This window comes from Pseudophryne corroboree, chromosome 5, assembly GCF_028390025.1.
Source record: "Pseudophryne corroboree isolate aPseCor3 chromosome 5, aPseCor3.hap2, whole genome shotgun sequence".
Taxonomy (NCBI): domain Eukaryota; kingdom Metazoa; phylum Chordata; class Amphibia; order Anura; family Myobatrachidae; genus Pseudophryne; species Pseudophryne corroboree.
In genome coordinates, this window is record NC_086448.1 from 719,883,903 (window position 1) to 719,908,579 (window position 24,677).

The following is a 24,677-nucleotide window of genomic DNA, read 5'->3' on the forward strand; positions in this document are numbered from 1 at the left end:
ATCATCTCCAATGCACGAGTGAAAAATGGCGGCGACGCGCGGCTCCTTATATAGAATACGAATCTCGCGAGAATCCGACAGCGGGATGATGACGTTCGGGCGCGCTCGGTTTAACCGAGCAAGGCGGGAGGATCCGAGTCTGCTCGGACCCGTGCAAAAAAGGGTGAAGTTCGGGGGTGTTCGGATCCCGAGGATCCGAACCCGCTCATCACTAATTCCTCTAGGTACAAAATGCTCTGCTCCTGGACTTCCCTCTTAATTTATGATTTCCATCACCTGTGCTGAACTAGTTACATGATAAGAAAGCTGTTTCTTCACAGGTGATGGCAATAACAAATTAAGAGGGAAGTCCAGGAGCAGAGCATTTTGTACCTAGTGGAGTGGGTTATGTTGGAGGGTATGCTATTGCCGATTACTCAACCCGCAGTTGTGTGAATCTGGAAATTGGGAGCCTTTAGAAATTACAGCTAAAACATATGGACCAAAGATGTATCGGATTATGCCTAACTTTATCGGTTTTTATGAACACTCTACACAGTACTACAGGGAACCATTAGCAGGTCTCCCTGAATGTGATTCATACTGGAATAGATGTACAAGAACTGATTCTCTGATGAAGCGTGGTCTCCGGCAAAATGGCCTCGGCTGCATGGTCACGTGCACCTAATACGTCTGCACAGCTCTCGCTCTAGCCATTATGATCACGTGCTGCAACCCTGGTCCGGGGAATGATACATGGTGCACAATCACCGCCGGAATTGTCGCAGGGCGTGACCTTCCGGAAGGGATTGTGATCACTGTCGCTAAGGATCAGGCCGCGGCAGGAACACCGGGATCTGCGGCCTGGTGAGGAACGGGTGTCCCGCGTTGGCGGCTCACTCCACAGAGGGCCGTGATGAGTGCAGAGAGAGGGGGAGCAGGCTGTCATGTCACCGTGTCTCACACCTCAATAGAGGATTGTACCCAACAACCCCCCGGCACATAGGGCTACTAGTACAGCTGCACCGACATCCATCATCGCGGTGTCCTCTGACATCCTTATAGACAGTATATAGCTCCTATAGCTGTTATATAGCCGTTATATTGTCCCTACAGCTAGTATATAGTCATTCTATAGACCCTATAGCCAGTATATTGCCCGTACCCTGTACATCCAGTATATAGTCCCCATAACCAGGGTATAGCTATTATATAATACCTACAGCCAGTGTTTGGCCCAAGAGGCTGGGATTATATTAATAGTATGTGTTTGGGTCGGGTGGCACTTGATATGCCGGCTGTCGGGATCCCGGCGCTCAGCATACCAGCACCGGAATCCTGACAGCTGGCGTACCGACAACTATTTTCCCTCTTGGCGTATCCACGACACCCCTGGAGGGAGAATACATAGTGCTGTGCCACTGTGCGCGCAAGGGGCTATCTTGCGCTCACCCTGCTGGTGGTATACCGCCGGTCGGCATCCTGGCGACAGTATGCTGGGTGCTGGAATACAGAGCGCCGACATACCGTAGTAGATCTGTCTAGATTACCTTCGTGGCTGCGAATAGAAGTATGAGATGCTGGAGCAAAACCGGCCCAACACCACTGCCATGGCACACTGCCAGTAACTTAATTGACCCCACTGTGAAAGAAAAAGCTAGGCTGCATTGCAGATTGCATGTTACTGCGACCTGACCTGGGGTCTACTACGGTATACTGGCGCTCTGGACGCTACCCTAACGCAATCCCTGACTCTGTGGAGTTTACAGTCTATATATTTCCTATTATTTGGATACACACACACATGTTTACTACCAGCATGTTTTAGGCATGTGGAAGGAAGCCAGAGTACCTGGAGCAAACCCTCACAAACATGGAGGGAGGGAGGCAGACTAACAAACTCCACACATAGGACCTTACTGGGAGTTGAACCCAGGACCTTGGTGTGATGCTGCATCAAGCTAATCATTTGTCACTGTGCTGCCCACACGAATATGCATTCATTGCCCATAATTGAATTGACCACAATCAGTTGACTTATTTTTATAAATAGAAAATGTGTGTTTACATACAATACCTCTCGGAAATAACATCACATGTATGCACATTTCTAATGTACATTTATTCTCTATAGAATATTGCTGGAGAGCCTTTCTCTCATATTTCCAGTTTTATATTAATATGATGGTGGTTCTCTTGTGTTGTGGGTGCCTCTGTAAATGATGAGGTAAAGAGGTACCGATCTAATTTTGTACATTTGAACATATGTATGCGTGTCGCTAGCATTCTGTAGTTTATAAACCACCTGAGAAGTCTACATTTATATAATCTACAGTATAATATGTCCACCGTTCTTTTTCCTCTAGACGTTTGCATTCATTATCCAGGCGTGAAATACCTCAGGATGGGTATGTTATGTGTTTTCTATAGATCTGCTGGTTTTGGGGTTGGTTTGATGTTTTTACATGGGTGACTTGCTTCTGTTCAGGTAACCGCACAGAGATGTGACAATGGATGGCTGTTATTTGTTGGGCGCACTGTAACTTGCCTATGGATCCAGCAGTACAAACAATTGGGGAAACATTTTGAACGATTTAAACAAAATAAAAAATTCATTTTTCCTGCTATATGTAGTCTGCTATATGTAGCTGCCAGGCTGTTAACCAACCATCCCCGTTCTAGCCACATAACACCCATCCTCTACTCCCTTCACTGGCTGCCTGTAAGATGGCGAATCATCTTCAAGATTGGCTTACTGAATTTCAAAGCATTACATGACCAAGGCCCAAGGTACCTGAAACAGCTTCTGACCCCATACTGCCCCACTCGATTACTGCGATCTGTAGATGAAGGACTTATAGCAGTGCCTAGAATCTACCGTAATTCATCTGGGGGTCGAGCTTCTAGTCATGCGGCTCCGACTCTATGGAACTCACTTCCCCGCATAGTGCGAGAGGCCCCAACTATAGAATCCTTCAAAAGTAGACTCAAGACTTTCCTGTTTACTCAAGCATTTCCATAGTGTCCCTTTTAGTATCTTCATGCTTCTGTATAAAATGTACTTCATTATTTTCTGTACTATATTATGCTATGTATCTGTTAAGCGCCTTGAGTCCTATTGGAGAAAGAGCCCTATATAAATAAAATTATTATTATTATTAATTTTCCCCAGTTATTCTTTAGTTGAATTTCCATGGGATTAATTAGGCTATGTAATTAAATAGAATTGTGTACATTGCTGGGAAGCATGGAGCTTCATTTTTGAGGTCTCATTATTTGTTTGTTTTAGACAGATTTGTCCTGTGACCACATGGTAAAGAAATGCAGATGCCTTGCATAGTCCTGCTGGAAAATGGTTTTATGTTCACAGTCTAAAGCTAGCTGCACACCATGCATTTTTTTTTTTTTTTGTAAAACCAATAATCTGCACTATTTTTCTGCCAGTGAATGGTCCCGATTTCGGCGCTACAACCCAATGCTGGACATACACATTACAATTATCTACCCGTTCCGCACGATATCAGTGGATCGGCCAGTTAATTGCAGCGAGTATGCGGCCGACCAATCCGAAAACATCGATCGGTTGGGCATACTGAATTGTCCAGCTTGTCCCTCCGATGCAATATTTTCTAAGTGTCTAGTTGACCACATCAGGCAGTGTATGCCCTACTGCAGCCACCCAACTGACAATTCCCCCTGTTCCTTCACATGGGATGGAACGGGGAAATGTCTCCCACTCTGGGGGTGGAGCACTGGTATCATGTGACATGCACTGTGAGAGATCTCAGTGTATGTTCCGGATATCGGCGGTGGCAGATAAAATACGATCCTGGCCGCTAATGACTCTCCCAGTCGATGATAAAAAATGTCCCCCTTTACTATTTGTTTGAAGTTACTGCCACGCTACACTGAATTTGCGTGTGTCTGCCCACAAGGAAGATGAGACAATCAGGATAAACCATAGAAAATAATGGGATATTATCAAGAATGCTCACATTGCATGGTATTGGGACCCTTTTGCCAGTATCTCCTGGCAACACAGAAAGACCGGATCATCGAAGCCGAGCATTTCTGGACATTTTATCAGTGTTTGGTCAAAACACTCATGCGTGCACACTACGAAATACAACAAGCAGATTACCTGATTGTTAGCAAATCGGTCAAATAACTTTCTACTGTGTCGTTGCAGATGGTGAAGAGAAGACCTTTGGCGGCTGTGAGGGGCCTGATGCTATGTATGTGAAGTTGATTTCATCTGATGGCCATGAGTTTATTGTTAAACGTGAACACGCGCTGACCTCTGGAACCATAAAAGCCATGCTGAGTGGCCCAGGTAGGTGTTACTCAGTGCCCACTCACTCCTTGATTAGAAGGGTTTTGTACCTTTTGTGACCAGAGCAATAATATATATTATACTTGGTCCTTAAGGAGCACTACTGCTCTATGTTTTTATGTATATCCATGCTTGGCCACAGGTGACTAAATTAGTACTTTACTGATGGTTAAATAATATTAACTGATAAGCCATGGATATACTTAAAATCTGGACTGTTTACGCTCCATGAAGACAGGGTTTGGGAACCACTGATTGATAGGATACAAAAACCAAAGTACGCTTATTGCAAAATACACCTATCCTAAGGATGGTGGGTAGTGGATGAAGGACTTGATGCACAAAAACTGGTGTGATGACATTTTTTATCTTTTAAATACATAGTATGGTGAAAAAAATGGATAGTCTTACTGTACTGTGGTCATCCCAACCAATAATTACTACGTAGTGCACAGTAAATGTAGCAAAAAGTAAATATTGTACATGCCCCAATTCTTAATTGAAATGTGTGTTAAAAAAAAAAAAATATATATATATATATATATATATATATATATATATATATATATATATAGCACAGATTGGTGGGCGGCACTCCAAGGATTTGTAAAGAAAAGCAGCTACACAAGCTAAATAACTTCAACGTTTCAGACGCCTTTTATTTGCGCCTTTCGTCAGGATCTGACGAAAGGCGCAAATAAAAGGCGTCTGAAACGTTGAAGTTATTTAGCTTGTGTAGCTGCTTTTCTTTACAAATCCTTGGAGTGCCGCCCACCAATCTGTGCTATATATATATATATATACCACTCACAGGGCGGGGTGCATGTAGCCCATGACCACATTGCTCTAATAAATACAAACATCATTTATTTATTGAATTGTTGAGGATAAGTGAGTTTACTTTGGTGAGTGCTGGGTTCTCTGTTTGTATTTATTAGAGCGATGTGGTCATGGGCTACATGCACCCCGCCCTGTGAGTGGTAAGTACAGCTGTGTACCCCGCTTCTGTGGTGGAGAGTGCAGTGTTACATGCACCCCACCCTGTGAGTGGTAAGTGCATAGCTGTGCCCCGCTTCTGGTGCGGTGAGTGCTGTGGTTTTTACTCTGTGTGTATATGAAGGGGTTAATCTATGGTTAGCTCTTATTAACCGTGGCCACTAGCTTTCTCATGCACCCCTGTGTGGACTTCATTATCCTGAACCTGTCTCAGCTGTTTTTTAGCAATCATCTTTGAGCCAGTGCAATAGGTGACTAGTGTGCCTTTAAAAGCCATAAAGTCTGTGGCAGGTACACATTACATCTAGCAGGCAGATGATGCAGCAGTGTGGTAGTCAGGTTTTAAGACTCTGTGATAGTGTAGGACCTGTATGAAGGTGGAGTACCTTGAATCGGTATACAGGCTTCTGTGCATTGGCCAATCCACCAACTAAACCCCCATCATTTATTTATTGAATTGTTGAGGATAAGTAAGTTTACTTTGGTGAGTGCTGGGTTCTCTGTGTGTGTGTGTATGTGTATATATATGTGTATATATATATATATATATATATATATATATATATATATATATATATATAGTACTCCAAGATAAAACGGCACTGGACGCAAAGAATATGAAAATGAGATGTGTTGCAGTACATCTCATTTTCATATTCTTTGCGTCCAGTGCCGTTTTATCTTGGAGTACTGCATTTGATATTTTGAAAACGCTGCACGGAGGCCAGTTGTGTTTATTTAATCTAAGAGTGCCGACTGAACTGCAAGTATGTATGTGTGTGTGTGTGTGTATGTGTATATATATATATATATATATATATATATATATATATATATATATATATATATATATATATATATATAAACAATTTCCCAAGTGCGCTAAATAAAAACATATCTACAATGATTCTTCCAGTGTTGTTTTCGTGGGTAGGACTTGAATCCAGTATTGAATTCCTACCCACGGAAACAACACTGGAAGATTCATTGTAGATACGTTTTTATTTAGCGCACTTGGGAAATTGTTTTTATCATAATAAATATATATATACAGGTTGAGTATCCCTTATCCAAAATGCTTGGGACCAGAGGTATTTTGGATATCGGATTTTTCCGTATTTTGGAATAATTGCATACCATAATGAGATATCATGGCAATGGGACCTAAATCTAAGCACAGAATGCATTTATGTTTTATATGCACCTTATACACACAGCCTGAAGGTAATTTTAGCCAATATTTTTTATAACTTTGTGCATTAAACAAAGTGTCTACATTCACACAATTAATTTATGTTTCATATACACCTTATATACACAGTCTGAAGGTCATTTAATACAATATTTTTAATAACTGTGTATTAAACAAAGTTTGTGTACATTGAGCCATCAGAAAACAAAAGTTTCACTATCTCACTCTCGCTCAAAAAACTCCGTATTTCGGAATGTTCCGTATTTCGGATATGGGATACTTAACCTGTGTATATGGGTTCACTACGGCTGGCCGGCGGTCGGGCTCCCGGCGACCAGCATCCCGGCGCCGGGAGCCCGACCGCCGGCTTACAGACAGCTTGGCGAGCGCAAATGAGCCCCTTGCGGGCTCGCTGCGCTCGCCACGCTACGGGCACGGTGGCGCGCTACGCGCGCCACACTATTTTATTCTCCCTCTATGGGGGTCGTGGACCCCCACGAGGGAAAATAATTGTCGGTATGCCGGCTGTCGGGCTCCCGGCGCCGGTATACTGAGCGCCGGGAGCCCGACCGCCGGCAAACAGAAGACCACCCCTCCATATATATATATATATATATATATATATATATATATATATATATATATATATATATGTCAATGAAACATATAGAGGGGGCGCTCCATAGTGCATGAACTTTTTTATTTAAAAACACAAACAAACACGAAAGTGCTTAGAACAAATGTAAATATTACACTCGTACCAGAAGGCTACCAGTGTGGGCTGGTTACCACATGATTCCACAAATAATCACCAGGCAGAACTGGAACAAGGGTCAGACCAAATCGCGATGGAATCCTCCACCCGCCGGCTGCGATTTTCCCTGAGACTCACGGGCAGGATTACACACGTCCGTGACTACTCGTTCAGCAACTGCAGGGATTTCAGTACGTCACTCGACTCCGCCCTAACGCGTTTCGTTAGACGAAGTCGATGACGAAACGCGTTAGGGCGGAGTCGAGTGACGTACTGAAATAAACAAAAAAAGTTCATGCACTATGGAGCGCCCCCTCTATATGTTTCATTGACAGATATCTATCTTCGTGGGAGTTCGGATTGACTAAGGGGAGCAGCAATCCTGAATTATCTAATCTAAGGAGGATTTAGTGCTTTGAGCACTCATAGTGACTTTCGGTTCCACCTATATATTTATATATACAAAAATCTTTGTGTTCCATGTCAAATAACCAGCGCTGTATCTATTGTTCTTGTATATATATGTGTGTGTGTGTGTGTGTGTGTGTGTGTGTGTGTGTGTGTGTGTGTGTGTATATATATATATATATATATATATATATATATATATATATATATATATATATATATTTTTTTTTTTTTTTTTTACACAGTGCCTTGCTAAAGTATTCACCCCCCCCTTTACATTTTTCATGTTTTGCTGCCTCGCAACCTGGAATTAAAATGGATTGTTTGAAGGTCTGCATCATTTCATTCACAGAACATGCCTACAACTTTGAAGATGTGTGTGTGTTTTTTTGTGTTTTTTTTTATTTTTTTATTGTGAAGCAAACAACTAATAGAACAAAATAACATAAAACTTCAGCGTGCATAACTATTCATCCCCTTAAAGTCAGTACTTTGTATAGCCACTTTTTGCGGCAATTACAGCTGCAGGTCGCTTTGGATAAGTCTCTATGAGCTTGCCACTGGGATTTTTGTCCATTCCTCAAGGCAAAACTGCGCCAGCTCCTTCATGTTGTATGGTTTCTGCTTGTGAACAGCAATCTTCAAGTCTGACCACAGATTCTCAATTAGAGTTAAATGTTTCCCCTTAAACAACTGGAGTGTTGCTTTAGCAGTATGCTTCGGGTCATTGTCCTGCTGGATGGTGAACCTCTATCCCAGTCTCAAATCACAGGCAGACAAAAGGTTTTGCTCAAGAATATCTTTGTATTTAGCACCATCCATCTTTCCCTCAACTCGAAACAGTTTTACCAGTCTCTGCTGCTGAGAAACTTACCCACAGCATGATGCTGCCACCACCATGTTACACTGTGGGCGGGGTGTTCTTGGGGTGTTGGGATGTGTTGGGTGTGCACCAGACATGGCGTTTTCCTTGGTGGCCGAAAAGTTCAGTTTTAGTTTAATCTGACCAGAGCACCTTCCTCCATACATTTGGGGAGTCGTTTACATGCCTTTTGGCAAACTCAAAACGTGCCTTCTTATTTTTGACACTAAGTAATGGCTTTTTTCTGGCCATTCTTCCATAAAGCCAAGCTCTATGGAGTGTACTGCTTATTGTGGTCACATGCGCAGATACACCAGTCTCTGCTGTGGAACTCTGCAGCTCCTTCAGGGTTACATTTGGTCTCTGTGCTACCTCTCTGATTTAATGTCCTCCTTGCCTGGTCTGTGAGTTTTGGTGGCCGGCCCTCTCTAGGCAGGTTTGTTGTGGTACCATGTTCTTTCCATTTGAAGATGATGGATTTGATGGTGCTCCGGGGGGTAATCAAAGATTTGGATTTTTATTTTTATAACCCAACCCTGACTTGTACTTCTCAACAACTTTGTCCCTGACTTGTTTGGAGAGCTCCTTGGTCGTCATGGTGTGATGCCTCTTGCTTAGTGGTGTTGCAGCCACTGGGGCCTTTCAGAAAAGGTGTGTTTATACTGACAGATCATGTGACATTTAGATTGCACACAGGTGGACTTCATTTCACTAATTATGGGACTTCTGAAGGTAATTGCTTGCACCAGACCTTTTGAGGGGCTTCATAGCAAAGGGGGTGAAAACATATGCACATGCCAATTTTCACATTTCTCTGACGTCCTAAGTGGATGCTGGGACTCCGTAAGGACCATGGGGAATAGCGGCTCCGCAGGAGACTGGGCACAACTAAAGAAAGCTTTAGGACTACCTGGTGTGCACTGGCTCCTCCCACTATGACCCTCCTCCAGACCTCAGTTAGAATCTTGTGCCCGGCTGAGCTGGATGCACACTAGGGGCTCTCCTGAGCTCCTAGAAATAAAGTATATTTTAGGTTTTTTATTTTACAGTGAGATCTGCTGGCAACAGACTCACTGCAGCGAGGGACTAAGGGGAGAAGAAGCGAACCTACCTAACTGGTGGTAGTTTGGGCCTCTTAGGCTACTGGACACCATTAGCTCCAGAGGGATCGACCGCAGGACCCGACCTTGGTGTTCGTTCCCGGAGCCGCGCCGCCGGCCACCTTACAGAGCCAGAAGCAAGAAGTGTTCCGGAAAATCGGCGGCAGAAGACTTCTGTCTTCAACAAGGTAGCGCACAGCACTGCAGCTGTGCGCCATTGCTCCTCATGCACACCTCACACTCCGGTCACTGATGGGTGCAGGGCGCTGGGGGGGGGGGCGCCCTGAGGGCAATATAATACACCTTGGCTGGCAAATCATCTCAATATATAGTCCCAGGACTATATATGTGATAAATTACCCCTGCCAGAATCCATGAAAAAAGCGGGAGAAAAGTCAGCCAAAAAAGGGGCGGGGCTATCTCCCTCAGCACACTGGCGCCATTATTTCTTCACAGTGCAGCTGGAAGACAGCTCCCCAGGCTCTCCCCTGTAGTTTTCAGGCTCAAAGAGTTAAAAAGAGAGGGGGGCACTAAATTTAGGCGCAATATGTGTATACAAGCAGCTATTGGGGGAAAAATCACTCAGTTATAGTGTTAATCCCTGCATTATATAGCGCTCTGGTGTGTGCTGGCATACTCTCTCTCTGTCTCCCCAAAGGACTTTGTGGGGTCCTGTCCTCAGTCAAAGCATTCCCTGTGTGTGTGCGGTGTGTCGGTACGGCTGTGTCGACATGTTGGATGAGGAAGGTTATGTGGAGGCGGAGCAGAGGCCGATAAATGGGATGTCGCCCCCTGTGGGGCCGACACCAGAGTGGATGGATAGGTGGAAGGTATTAACCGACAATGTCAACTCCTTACATAAAAGGCTGGATGACGTAACAGCTGTGGGACAGCCGGGTTCTCAGCCCGCGCTTGCCCAGGCGTCTCAAAGTCCATCAGGGGCTAAAAAAAAAAAAAAAAAAACGCCCGTTACCTCAGATGGCAGACACAGATGTCGGCACGGAGTCTGACTCCAGTGTCGACGAGGTTGAGACTTATACACAATCCACTAGGAACATCCGTTGCATGATCTCGGCAATGAAAAATGTGTTACACATTTCTGACATGAACCCAAGTACCACATAAAAGGGGTTTTATGTTTGGGGAGAAAAAGCAGCCAGTGTTTTGTTCCCCCATCAGATGAGTGAATGAAGTGTGTAAAGAGCGTGGGTTCCCCCGATAAGAAAATGGTAATTTCTGAAAAGTTACTGCTGGCGTACCCTTTCCCGCCAGAGGATAGGTCACGTTGGGAGATATCCCCTAGGGTGGATAAGGCGCTCACACGTTTGTCAAAAAGGGTGGCACTGCCGTCTTGGGATACGGCCACTTGAAGGAGCCAGCTGATAAAAAGCAGGAGACTATCCTGAAGTCTGTATATACACACTCAGGTACTATACTGAGACCTGCATTTGCCTCAGCATAAATAGTGCTGCTGCAGCGTGGTCTGATACCCTGTCAGATAATATTAATACCCTAGACAGGGATAATATTTTGCTAACATAGAGCATATTAAAGACGTCGTCTTATATATGAAGGATGCACAGAGGGATATTTGCCGGCTGGCATCCAGAATTAATGCAATGTCCATTCTGCCAGGAGGGTATTAGAGACCCGGCAGTGGACAGGTGATGCTGCCTTTAAAAGGCACATGGAGATTCTGCCTTATAAGGGTGAGGAATTGTTTGGGGATGGTCTCTGGGACCTCGTATCCACAGCAACAGCTGGGAAGAAAAATTTTTACCTCAGGTTTCCTCACAGCCTACGAAAGCACCGTATTTTCAGGTACAGTCCTTTCGGCTTCAGAAAAGCAAGCGGGTCAAAGGCGCTTCCTTTCTGCACAGAGACAAGGGAAGAAGGAAAAAGCTGCACCAGACAGCCAGTTCCCAGGATCAAAAATCTTCACCCGCTTCCTCTGAGTCCACCGCATGACGCTGGGGCTCCACAGGTGGAGACAGGTGCGGTGGGGGCGCGTCTCGGGAACTTCAGGGACCAGTGGGCTTGCCCACAGGTGGATCCCTAGGTTCTGCAAGTAGTATCACAGGGATACAGGCTGGAGTTCGAGGCGACTCCCCCTCGCCGTTACCTCACATCAGCCTTGCCTGCTGCCCTCGGAGAAAGGGAGGTAGTACTGGCGTCAATTCACAAGCTGTACTTCCAGCAGGTGAAATCAAGGTACCCCTCCTTCAACAAGGCCGGGGTTACTATTCCAAAATGTTGTGGTACCGAAACCAGACGGTTCGGTGAGACCCATTCTAAAATTGAAATCCTTGAACACTTATATACGAAGGTTCAAGTTCAAAATGGAATCGCTCAGGGCGATTATTGCAAGCCTGGAGAATTTCATGGTATCACTGGACATCAAGGATGCTTACCTGCATGTCCCTATTTACCCTCTTCACCAGGAGTACCTCAAAATTGTGGTACAGGATGGTCATTACCAATTCCAGATGTTGCCGTTGGTCTGTCCCCGGCACCGAGGGTATTTACCAAGGTAATGGCCGAAATAATTATCCCGTGCTTGGACGTTGGAGTTTTTCGTCGGAGTAGCACTATCTCAGGAAGTGCTACAACAGCACGGCTGGATTCTGAATATTCCAAAGTCGCAGCTGGTTCTTACGACGCGTCTACTGTTCCTGGGTATGGTTCTGGACACAGAACAGGATAAAAAGGGTTTCTCCCGGAGGAGAAGTCCTAGGAGTTGTCGTCTCTAGACAGAGACCTCCTAATACAAATACAGGTGTCGGTGCATCGATGCATGCGAGCCCTGGGAAAGATGGTAGCTTCTTACGAAGAAATTCCATTCGCCAGGTCCCATGCAAGGATCTTCCAGTGGGATCTGTTGGACAAGTGGTCCGGGTCGCATCTTCAGATGCATCGGCGGATAACCCTGTCTCCAAGGGCCAGGGTGTCGCTGTTGTGGTGGCTGCAGATTCGGCATACAGGACTGGGTCCTGGTGACCACGGATGCCAGCCTTCGAGGCTGGGAGGCAGTCGCACAGGGAAGAAACTTCCAAGGACTATGGAAAAGTCAGGAGACTTCCCTACACATAAATATTCTGGAACTAAGGGCCATTTACAATGTCCTAAGTCAGGCTAGACCCTGCTTCAATACCGGCCGGTGCTGATCTAGTCACACAACATCACGGCGGTCGCTCATGTAAACCGACGGGGCGGCACATGAAGCAGGATGGAGATGGCAGAAGCCACAAGGATTCTCCGATGGGCGGAAAATTATGTGTTAGCACTGTCAGCAGTGTTCATTCCCGGAGTGGACAACTGGGAAGCAGACTTTCTCAGCAGGCACGGCCTCCACCCGGGAGAGTGGGGACTTCATCCAGAAGTCTTCCAAATGATTGTACACCGTTGGGAAAGGCCACAGGTGGACATGATGGCGTCCCGCCTCAACAAAAAGCTACAAAGATATTGCGCCAGGTCAAGGGACCCTCAGGCGATAGCTGTGGACGCTCTGGTAACACCGTGGGTGTACCAGTCGGTGTATGTGTTCCCTTCTCTGCCTCTCTTACCCAGGGTAATGAGAATAATAAGAAGGAGAGGAGTAAGAACTATACTCATTGTTCCGGATTGGCCAAGAAGAGCTTGGTACCCAGAACTCCAAGAAATGATCTCAGGGGACCCATGGCCTCTGCCGCTCAGACAGGACCTGCTGCAGCAGGGGGCCTGTCTGTTCCAAGACGTACCGCGGCTGCGTTTGACGGCATGGCGGTTGAACGCCGGATCCTGAAGGAAAAGGGCATTCCGGAGGAAGTTATCCCTACGCTAATTAAAGCTAGGAAGGAAGTGAACGCAAACCATTATCACCGCATATGGCGGAAATATGTTGCGTGCTGTGAGGCCAGGAAGGCCCCAAAGGAGGAATTTCAGCTAGGTCGATTTTCTGCACTTCCTACAGTCAGGGTGACTATGGGCCTAAAATTGGGTTCCATTAAGGTCCAGATTTCGGCTCTATCGATTTTCTTCCAAAATAGAACTGGCTTCACTGCCTGAAGTTCAGACTTTTGTTAAGGGAGTGCTGCATAGTCAGCCCCGTTTGTGCCTCCAGTGGCACCGTGGGATCTCAACGTGGTGTTGGATTTCCTGAAGTCGCATTGGGTTGAGCCACTTAAATCCGTGGAGATACAATACCTCACGTGGAAAGTGGTCATGCTGTTGGCCTTGGCGTCGGCCAGGCGTATATCAGAATTGGCGGCTTTGTCATGCAAAAGCCCTTATCTGATTTTTTTATATGGATAAGGCGGAATTGAGGACTCGTTCCCAATTCTTTCCTAAGGTGGTATCAGTTTTTCATGCGAACCAACCTATTGTGGTGCCTTCGGCTACTTGGGACTTGGAGGAATCCAAGTTACTGGACGTAGTCAGGGCCATGAAAAGTATATGTTTCCAGGACGGCTGGAGTCAGGAAAACTGACTCGCTATTTATCCTGTATGCACCCAACAAGCTGGGTGCTCCTGCTTCTAAGCAGACTATTGCTCGCTGGATCTGTAGCATGATTCAGCTTGCACATTCTGCGGCTGGACTGCCGCATCCTAAATCAGTGAAAGCCCATTCCACGAGGAAAGTGGGCTCTTCTTGGGCGGCTGCCCGAGGGGTCTCTGCTCTACAACTTTGCCGAGCAGCTACTTGGTCGGGGTCAAACACATTTGCTAAATTCTACAAGTTTGACACCCTGGCTGAGGAGGACCTAGAGTTTGCCCATTCAGTGCTGCAGAGTCATCCGCACTCTCCCGCCCGTTTGGGAGCTTTAGTATAATCCCCATGGTCCTTACGGAGTCCCAGCATCCACTTAGGACGTCAGAGAAAATAAGATTTTACTCACCGGTAAATCTATTTCTCGTAGTCCGTAGTGGATGCTGGGCGCCCATCCCAAGTGCGGATTGTCTGCAATACTTGTTTATAGTTATTGCCTAACTAAAGGGTTATTGTTGAGCCATCTGTTGAGAGGCTCAGTTATATTTCATACTGTTAACTGGGTATAGTATCACGAGTTATACGGTGTGATTGGTGTGGCTGGTATGAGTCTTACCCGGGATTCAAAATCCTTCCTTATTGTGTCAGCTCTTCCGGGCACAGTACCCTAACTGAGGTCTGGAGGAGGGTCTTAGTGGGAGGAGCCAGTGCACACCAGGTAGTCCTAAAGCTTTCTTTAGTTGTGCCCAATCTCCTGCGGAGCCGCTATTCCCCATGGTCCTTATGGAGTCCCAGCATCCACTACGGACTACGAGAAATAGATTTACCGGTGAGTAAAATCTTATTTTTTATTTATAAAAATGCTTTTTTTTTTTTAATACACTTTTCTCATTTCCCTTCACCAACTTAGACTATTTTGTGCATATCCATCACATGAAATTCAGATTAAAAAATAATTAAATTTAAATTACTGGTTGTAATGTAACAAAATAGGTAAAAAGCCAAGGATGATGGGGGGGGGGATTCTTTAGCAAGGCACTGTGTGTGTGTGTGTGTGTGTGTGTGTATATATGTGTGTGTCAACTTTAGGGTTGACCATTATATTATAATGTTATAGGTTCATATAATGTTATATGTAATTCTCTATGGTTCATCCTCTCTATCACTCCTGTTCGGCCCAGTAAAAATACTGAAGGCTCTATGGGATTATGGAGGGGATGGCCAGTTACTAATTTAAATATTTAAATATGCGCCATTTCTGGCTACGCCCAGTCCATAGCATGCATACATACATACATACATACATACATACATACATAAGCCAGTCGGAGACTGTGTATGCTACACTTACTAGACCAGTGGCCCTCATTTAGACCTGATCATAGATGTGCTTAATTTTGCACATCTACGATCAGCTTCCCTGACGTGGGGGGAAACCAAGCACAGGGCTAGTCAGGCCCTACCCCGTCGTACAAGTACAAAAGCATTGCACAGCACCGATGCTTTTGTACTGTAGGATTAGCTCCCAGCCAGTGCAGCTCGGGCGTGCTGGCAGGGAGCTACTCGTCGCTGCGTGTGACGTCACAGCCGCCGCTGTCCGGACACGCCTGCATTGCCTGGCCTGAGCCCCCTAAACGCCGGTCCGACCCAGAGACCACGTCTGCCTGTTAAAGACGGCTGTCTGCCATGCGCCGGCGTAATTCAGACCTGATCGCTGCTGGGCGAACACGCACAGCAGTGATCAGGTCTGAATTAGCCCCAGTGTTCTGCAAACTCCTAAAGCCTGCTATACACAGACCTCTATAGTAATAACCATCAACTGCTGCTGGCTCATGATGGCCGATGGTTTGTAGCTATCGCTGGTTAGGGCATGTGCAGACGATGCCCTGCAAATTTGCATAATGGGCTGGCAATCGCCAATGGGGGATCAGCAACTGTTTTATCACCGGTGCCATTCCATTGATGTTGAACCCGCTCAATATTACCATAAGACCACTGATGGTTGCTAACCACTGATGGCCGACCCTAGCCCTGTACCCCTCTGCATTGCTACCTCATGCTCCCCATTGAAAGCCTTGTGCTCAGAATAGCGACCCTCCCCTAACAGACATAGGGCTAGATGCATCATTACTTGGAGAGTGATAAAATTAAAAGAGAAAAGGCACCAGCCAATCGGCTTCTAACTGCGATGTCACAGGCTCTGTTTGAACAATGACAGGAGCTGGTTGGCTGGTAATTTATCACTTTCCATTTTATCTCTCTCCAAGCGATGATGTATCTAGCTGATAATGTCGTGATTCTAATTTTTATTAATCCTACTGGTTTCTTTTTTGTTACAGGTCAGTTTGCTGAAAATGAAACTAATGAAGTGAATTTCCGAGAAATCCCCTCCCATGTTCTGTCAAAAGTGTGCATGTATTTTACGTATAAAGTTCGTTATACAAACAGTTCTACGGAAATCCCTGAATTCCCTATTGCTCCGGAGATTGCGCTGGAGCTCCTGATGGCTGCAAACTTCCTAGACTGTTAAATAAAGTAAATTATGGGAAATTACTGTTACATGTTTCTTTCTGTATTTAAAGCCTCCAATTGTATTATTGTATTTTTTAATTTTTTTTTGTCATTAGCATGGTTGCACCATTCTCTGAGCAATGCTTAGTATGTCATTATATGCACCTTTAACATAGCAAGTGGACTAAAAGGCTTTGTTTCTTGGCTTACGTATTCATTCCTCGACCCGTAACATGAATAAACCAATATGTCAGTGGTTCCGTTATGGCTTAGAGATTACTTTCTCTTATGATTTGATGCTGCAGCGTTCTAGGTTATATTTTACATTTACCAATTGTGTTTTAAAGGGTCTATTTACTTAAAGCCTGGATGGAGATAAAGTGTCAGACAATTCGCTCCTGTCATATGACAGTTTGGAGCTGATTGGCTGGTACTTTATCTCCACTCACTGCTTAGTAAATAGACCCCTTAGGCTCTTATGCCTAGATGTATCAAGCTTTGGAGAGTGATAAATTGCACGGTGATAAAGTACCAGCCAATTAGCTCCTAACTGTCAATTTTTCAAACACAGCCTGTAACATGACAGTTAGGAGCTGATTGGTTGGTACTTTATCACCGTGCAATTTATCACTCTCTCCAAGGCTTGATAAATTTGGGCTTTAGTTTTGCATTAGATATGTTACTGCTTGTGATCAGTCATTTTAGTTTCTCAGTGGCTCCTTTCACTAACTTTTTATAAGTCTGACTTGTATGGTAATTGGTGTTCTGACTCCACAGACTGACATGACTGATGTTTCATAAAAGGCAACTTGAACTTTGTTTAAGTGGCGTTAATAAAAAAATATATATTTAAGGACACCATGCACATTCAGATCAATTTTGTTTGTTGCCAGTGAAATTGTATTTTATACTAAAAGCAACTAAACCTGAAGTAATGGCTGTTATATTTGAAATATGTCCTTTTATAATGGCTGTTATATATGTAACAGCAGGTGCAAGCTGTTCTGTGAGCATCAGAGAGTAATAGGGACATGTACTAAGCAGTGATAAAAGTGGAGAAGTGAGCCAGGGGAGAAGCTGCCCTTGGCAGCCAATCAGCTGCTCTGTATACTTTTATAGTAGGGCAAATTATAACTTATGTTAATGCTGATTGGTTGCCATAGGCAACTTCTCCACTTTCTTTTTCATCCACTAGGGGTACTCTTGGGATATGGACGGCTTCCGTAGGAAACGGCACTGAATATTTAAATTTAGAACACTCCACCCCTCCATATCCCTGAGTACCCCAGTGTTTTTTCTGTGCTCGAAGTAGTAACAGGTCTGTGGCTTGGTCCACAATTCTTTTGAATATTTTGATTTTTTTTTAGTGAATATTTTTTCTTTTTTCATACACATCCCTTTCCCCCTTCCAAAAGGCAGGGTCAGGAATAGTGCAAGCTGCTACTAGCAGCTTTGGCGTGTCGGTCCTCACTGAATGAGCACCCTCACAGCCATACAGATCCTGCAGACAGGCTGCCCGGCGCTTGCAGAGAAGCCCCGTCGGAGCCTCACCACAGCAGCAGGAGTCACGGTATGTTGAACGGGGCGGTCAGCTCCCGCTGTGTGGGGACATTGTTTGTATGACGCCGGGATTCCTCTACAGACGCCCGCCGCCGCTGCTTCGGCCCCCACCGCTGCTCCGGCCGCTGCTCAGAGCGCTTCAAGACGCGCTCCCCGCTGTCGGTCCCTGCGCGTCCCGCTACCCGGCTCCCGCTGGCGGCCCCACTCGCTGCCCGCCCGCACTGCATCCGCAATGGAGCATACAGGGGGGGGGGGGGGGGCGGCATTACACTGCGCTCAGTGAGAACTGCTAACAGAGGGTGCAATCAGCGGCATGAGGGGGGATAACCTGCAGCAACAGCAGTATGCTAGGCTGCAGGGTTAATTACACAGGATTTCATATAGATGTCACTTTAAAGGCTGGTAACCTGCACTGTGATTATATGTGTAAGCATGGCAGCCATTTTAACCATGCTTCCTGTGTCTTCCTGCTGTGATTCCAGAACGTTCCAGTACTACATCTCTACTCCACCGGAGGCGCAGGGGTGTTAGAGGGAATTTGGGATCACATTTCATAGTACTGGCCACGTGTACTGCACTTGGCCAGATATATATATAGAGACACCTTTGTACTATATTTACTGAGTCGGGCAGGTGTCTGTTTTTTGTGTATTGTATTGTCTGTCGCCATAATGAGTAAGGCACCAGCAAAAATTAAGAAGCATCACTGCAAAGTCTGTAGCAGTGTGTTACCGGATGGATCTACCACATGTACAGTATGTTTTGTGGATTCGGTTCCGAATACAATTTCTGCTCCGGTTTTAAAGCCAATTTCCTCCCCGGATCCTCCATGGGAAATGCTAGCCAATGTACTGGCTGGGTTGCAATCAGAATTGACCGCCGCTAGACAAGAGCGGGAAACGGCAAGATCTGAGTCTAGGGTGAGACCGCCAGAACTACCGGAGGCGTCTCAGCCTTGCGAAAGGTCCAAATCCATTTTGGGTAGACGGGATAAATTTCATATGTCTTATGATTTACCAGTTTCTGCTATGTTGCATTCTGACGATTCCATGCCAGACCTCACGGCACAAGATGAGGGTGAGGAGGGCGAAGTGGAGTCAGATAATGAGGATTTTAACAGCTCCGGTATTTAACAGCTCAGGTATTGATAATCTCAGAGCAGTGCGTCAGTCTCTCAAGTTTACAGAAACTGAGGAGCCTCTCACAAATGATCAGGTCGTATTTACTAAACGACAGAGAACTCCAATGTGTTTTCCTGTTTCGGAGTCTCTTAATAAGATGTTAGTAGAAACACGACAGACTCCAGATAAACGGTTTTCTATACCTCGCAGATTTAAGTCTAGTTACCCGTTTCCAGACTCGGTGACATGTACATGGGAGATTCCACCAATAGTTGATTCGTCAGTGTCGAAGCTTACAAAGAAATTAACCATACCAGTGCCAGCGGCTACTACGCTTAAGATCGCAAAATAGAAACTATGCTAAAGTCCATGTATTTAGCAGCAGGAGTGCTGCTGAGACCTGGCTTGGTTGGTATTTGGGTCACTAAGGCGCTCATAGTCTGGATAACCGAACTCAAGTCTGCCCTACATGACGAACACCTTATACTTCTTGCTGATCAAATCTGTGAGGCTGCGGAGTATCTCTGTACAGCTTCTACAGACGTCTGTCAGCTCACTTCTCGTATTTCATCGTCGCTAGTTACGGCACGACGAGCACTCTGGCTGCGTTCTTGGCAAGCGAAGGCAGAGGTCAAACGAGGTATAGAGGCGTTACCTTACAATGGCAAGAAGTTGTTTGGTCCTGAATTGGACACATGGATTTCTGAGGCTACGGGAGGAAAGTCGGTTTTCTTACCATTGCCTCCGGTACCAAGAAGGAGGTACTCTGGACCTTCGTTCAAATCTTTTAGACCTCAGTCCTTTCGAGGACGTGGCAGAGGAACAGCCACGCCTGGTAGACGTGGACGTGGTTTCCAACAAACCAACACAAGTCGTCAGGACACTAAGGTTACCGACAAGCCAGTGGCATGACGGGCTACCAGCACATCTCGGTTCTCCGATTGTGGGAGCACGCCTTCAGACGTTCCATTTGGCGTGGTTCCAGACATCCGCGGATGGGTGGATCCGCAATTTAGTGTTAAGAGGTTACAAAATAGAGTTCGACTGTCTTCCGCCACTGTGGTTTTCAAGACAGGACTGCCTCTGTCGGACGAAAAGAGGGCGGTTCTGCAAATTGCCATTCAGTCCCTACTGGATTCAGCAGTTTTGATTCCGGTCCCTGTACCACCAACAGGGTCAGGGTTATTATTCCAGTCTGTTTGTGGTACAGAAGCCAGATGGCTCAGTCAGGCCAATATTGAACTTAAAGGGTCTCAATCGGTACATAACTTACTACAGATTCAAGATGGAATCTCTGCGCTCAGTGATTACGGGTTTAGAGCCAAAGGAATTCATGATTGCGCTAGATCTCAAGGATGCGTACTTACACATTCCGATTTGGCAGCCTCATCAGAGATTCTTGCGGTTTGCAATACGCCAGAACCATTACCAGTTTCAGGCTCTGCCGTTTGGCCTTTCGTCAGCGCCTCGGGTATTCACCAAAGTGATGTCTGTGATGATAGCTCATCTCAGATCCCTGGGAGTGACAATAGTTCCGTATTTAGACGATCTGCTCATCAAAGCCCCGTCTCAACAGATGCTTCTCCAACATGCGCTGCTAACGTACAATGTACTGGTTCACCACGGTTGGATTGTCAACTTCAAGAAATCACATCTGATTCCGTCTCAACGCCTTCAATTCCTAGGTATAATTCTCGATACGGTAAATCAAAGAATTTACCTACCACAACAGAAAGTACAGATTATTCGCCATCTGGTACAATTAGTGCTCAAGCCACGCACAGTCTCAGTACATTTGTGCATTCGCCTCTTAGGAACAATGGTGGCGGCTTTTGAAGCGCTTCAGTTCGGAAGATTCCACTCACGTCCATTTCAACTGGATGTGCTCGCACAGTAGTCGGGCTCGCATCTGCAGATTCACCACAGGGTGAGGTTGTCGGCAAGGGTGTCTCTACTCTGGTGGCTCAAGGTACACAATTTAACCGCAGGGAAACTGTTCGGCAGCTGGAATTGGATAATTCTAACGACGGACGCGAGTCTCAGAGGTTGGGCAGCTGTAGTTCAAAATTGTCAGCTCCAAGGTCTCTGGGCGGATCACGAAAGATTGCTGTCTATAAATGTCCTGGAACTCCGCGCAATTTACATTGCACTACGACAAGCAGTACACATGCTTCGCTCTCAGACTGTCCAAGTGCAGTCAGACAACGCAACGGCAGTCGCATACATCAACAAACAAGGAGGAACGAGAAGCCGCATGGCAATGCGGGAAGTAGCTCGAATCCTCAATTTCACATGTTGGCTTGCTGCCTAGGTGTCATCCTTGACTCTGATCTGTCCTTTATTCCCCACATTCAATCTGTCTCAAGATCATGTTACATGCATCTAAAAAACATATCCAAAATACGACCATACCTTACACAAGACACTGCTAAAACTCTAATCCACGCTCTCCATTATCTCCCGAATTGATTATTGCAATAGTCTCCTAACTGGTCTTCCCAAAACGAGACTCTCACCACTACAATCCATTCTGAATGCAGCGGCGAGGCTTATCTTCCTCGCTAGACGTTCATCGTCTGCAGATCCACTCTGTCAGTCCCTCCATTGGTTACCTGTACTCTACCGCATTCAATATAAAATACTTTACTCACACACAAGGCCATTAACCAAACTACACCAACGTACATCACTTCGCTTATCACAAAATATCTCCCAACCCGACCTCTTCGCTCTTCACAAGACCTGCGTCTCTCATCCACACTCATTACTCGCTCCCACTCACGACTGCAGGACTTTCATCGGGCTGCACCCACTCTGTGGAATGCCCTACCACGCACAATAAGACCTTCCTCTAGTCTCCAAACCTTCAAGCGTTCCCTCAAAACTCACCTCTTTAGGCAAGCGTATCAAATTCCTGAACCACCCACATAACTTTCATAAACCTTCCTATCAAATTACATCCACTCTGTACAGTCCACACATATCCTCACGTCTTCTCATTCTATGCAAAAGATAGCACCTTTCCTTGTGTACATATGCCTATTTCCCTATAGATTGTAAGCTTGCGAGCAGGGCCTTCCTACCTCTATGACTGTTATCACCCAGTTTGTTATTGTTATTTCAAATTGTAAAGCGCAACGGAATTTGCTGCGCTATATAAGAAACTGTTAATAAATAATAAATAACTAAATTGGGCAGAATACCACCAGGTGATATTGTCGGCAGTGTTCATTCCGGGAGTGGACAACTGGGAGGCAGATTATCTCAGCCGTCTGGATTTTCATCCAGGAGAATGGGCATTAAATCCAGAAGTGTTTCACATGTTGGTTCAGCGGTGGGGTTACCCTCAGGTGGACCTAATGGCGTCTCGCCACAATCGCCAAACGCTCCAGTATGTGTCCAGAACGAGAGATCCAAAGGCAGTGGCGGTGGACGCTCTCACAATCGCTTGGCCGTACAGCCTAGTGTATCTGTTTCCACCGTTTCCGCTCATCCCTCTGGTGCTAAAACGGATCAAAAGAGTCTGTCAGTCATACTAGTGGCACCTCATTGGCCTCGGAGAGCTTGGTTCTCGGATCTCCACGGTCTACTCGCAGACGATCCTTGGCCGCTCCCACTACGTCCGGACTTGTTACAACAGGGTCCGTTCCTTTACCCCGATTTAGCGCGGCTGCGTTTGACGGGGTGGCTGTTGAGACCACCCTCTTAAGAAGAGAGGGCATTCCAGAATCGGTTATACCAACCATGTTACGAGCTAGGAAGCCAGTTACGGCAGCTCATTATTACAGAATTTGGCGTGCCTATATAGGTTGGTGTGAAACTCGGAAGTTTCCGACACCATCTTTCAAGTTATCCCGTCTTTTGTTATTTCTACAAACGGGGTTAGATGGAGGACTGCGTTTATCCACACTAAAAGTGCAGGTATCTGCTTTGTCAATTTACTTTCAAAGAAGATTGGCTCTATTGCCGTCTATACACACTTTTCTGCAAGGTGTCCTCAGAGTACAGCCTCCATTCATTCCACCTACAGCGCCATGGGACTTGAATCTGGTTTTAGATTTATTACAGTCTTCATATTTTGAACCCTTACAGCAAGTGGATATAAAGTTTCTCACTTGGAAAACAATTTTTCTTCTAGCCTTAGCTTCGGCAAGGCGTGTTTCAGATTTGGGTGCCTTGTCATGCAAGACACCATATTTGGTGTTTCATAATGACAGAGCGGAACTTCGGACGAATCCCGCTTTCTTACCAAAGGTAGTGTCATCTTTTCACATCAATCAACCAATAGTAGTTCCTGTGTTGACAGCACATTCTGGAACTCTGGATGTGGTACGCGCATTACGCGTCCCGAACATCTACAGTTCGTAAAACGGATACGTTGTTTGTTCTCTATGATGCTGCCAAGATGGGTTGGCCAGTTTCTAAGCAGACCTTATCCAGATGGATAAAACTGACCATACGTCAGGCTTACCTTCATGCTAGGTTACAGCCGCCTACATCAGTAACAGCTCATTCCACACGTTCTGTGGGAACTTTATGGGCAGCTGGTCGTGGAGCTTCTACGATGCAGCTTTGCCGTGCGGCTACATGGTCTTCCGTGCACACGTTTGTGCGCTTTTATAAGTTTGATACGTTTGCGGCATCAGCATCTAGCTTTGGCCACCTAGTGTTACAGGTGCCAAACAGCTCTCCTGCCCACGGGGGAAGCTTTGGTACGTCCCAAGAGTACTCCAGTGACCCCTAGTGGATGAAAAAGAAAATAGGATTTTGGTACTTACCAGGTAAATCCTTTTCTTTGAATCCATAGGGGGCACTGGACGCCCACCCAAAGCAGTTTTACCTGGTTTGTGGTAAGTTCAGGGGATCTTATGGTAACACACTCTCACCGACTGGTTCAAATTATCAAGTGCTGGTTATGGTGTCAACTGTTTAGTTGTCAGTAACGTTATGTGTCAACTTCGTTGTTGTCCGTTATGTTATATGTAATACTCCATTGTCAACCTCTCTATAGCTCCTGTTCGGCTCAGTAAAAAACACTGAGGTACTCGGGGATATGGAGGGGTGGAGTGTTCTAAATTTAAATATTCAGTGCCCTGTTTCCTACGGAAGCCGTCCATATCCCAAGAGTACTCCAGTGCCCCCTATGGATTCAAAGAAAAGGATTTACCTGGTAAGTACCAAAATCCTATTTTTATCACTGCTTAGTACATGTCCCCCTAAGTGCCCTCCAATAGGATTACTGACAGGAAGACTGGTGTACAGAGACTTAGTGCCCTCCAATAGGACTACTGACAGGAAGTCTGGTGTACAGAGAACAATTCCTCCTCCCCTGAATATGTTAAGTACTGTTCAGTTGAATCTGTGTGTTTTTATATAAGCCAGCATCTTAGTGATCA

General features: G+C 45.6%; 1 protein-coding gene across 1 annotated transcript; it reads left to right on the plus strand.

The window, feature by feature from the left end:
• Positions 1–715: 715 nt before the first annotated feature.
• ELOC (elongin C) lies at positions 716–16,865 on the plus strand. Its single transcript, XM_063923977.1, has 4 exons — positions 716–846; positions 2,346–2,387; positions 4,169–4,312; positions 16,429–16,865. The coding sequence occupies exons 2-4, from the start codon at positions 2,384–2,386 to the stop codon at positions 16,617–16,619; spliced, it is 339 nt and encodes a 112-aa protein (XP_063780047.1). The 5' UTR covers positions 716–846; positions 2,346–2,383; the 3' UTR covers positions 16,620–16,865.
• Positions 16,866–24,677: the final 7,812 nt, after the last annotated feature.

What these genes read in the sequence shown, in the direction of transcription:
- ELOC (XM_063923977.1), top strand. An exon ending in AGCCATGCTGAGTGGCCCAG is followed by an intron (nt 4,313 to 16,428) that starts GTAGGTGTTACT and finishes TTTTTGTTACAG; the next exon opens with GTCAGTTTGCTGAAAATGAA.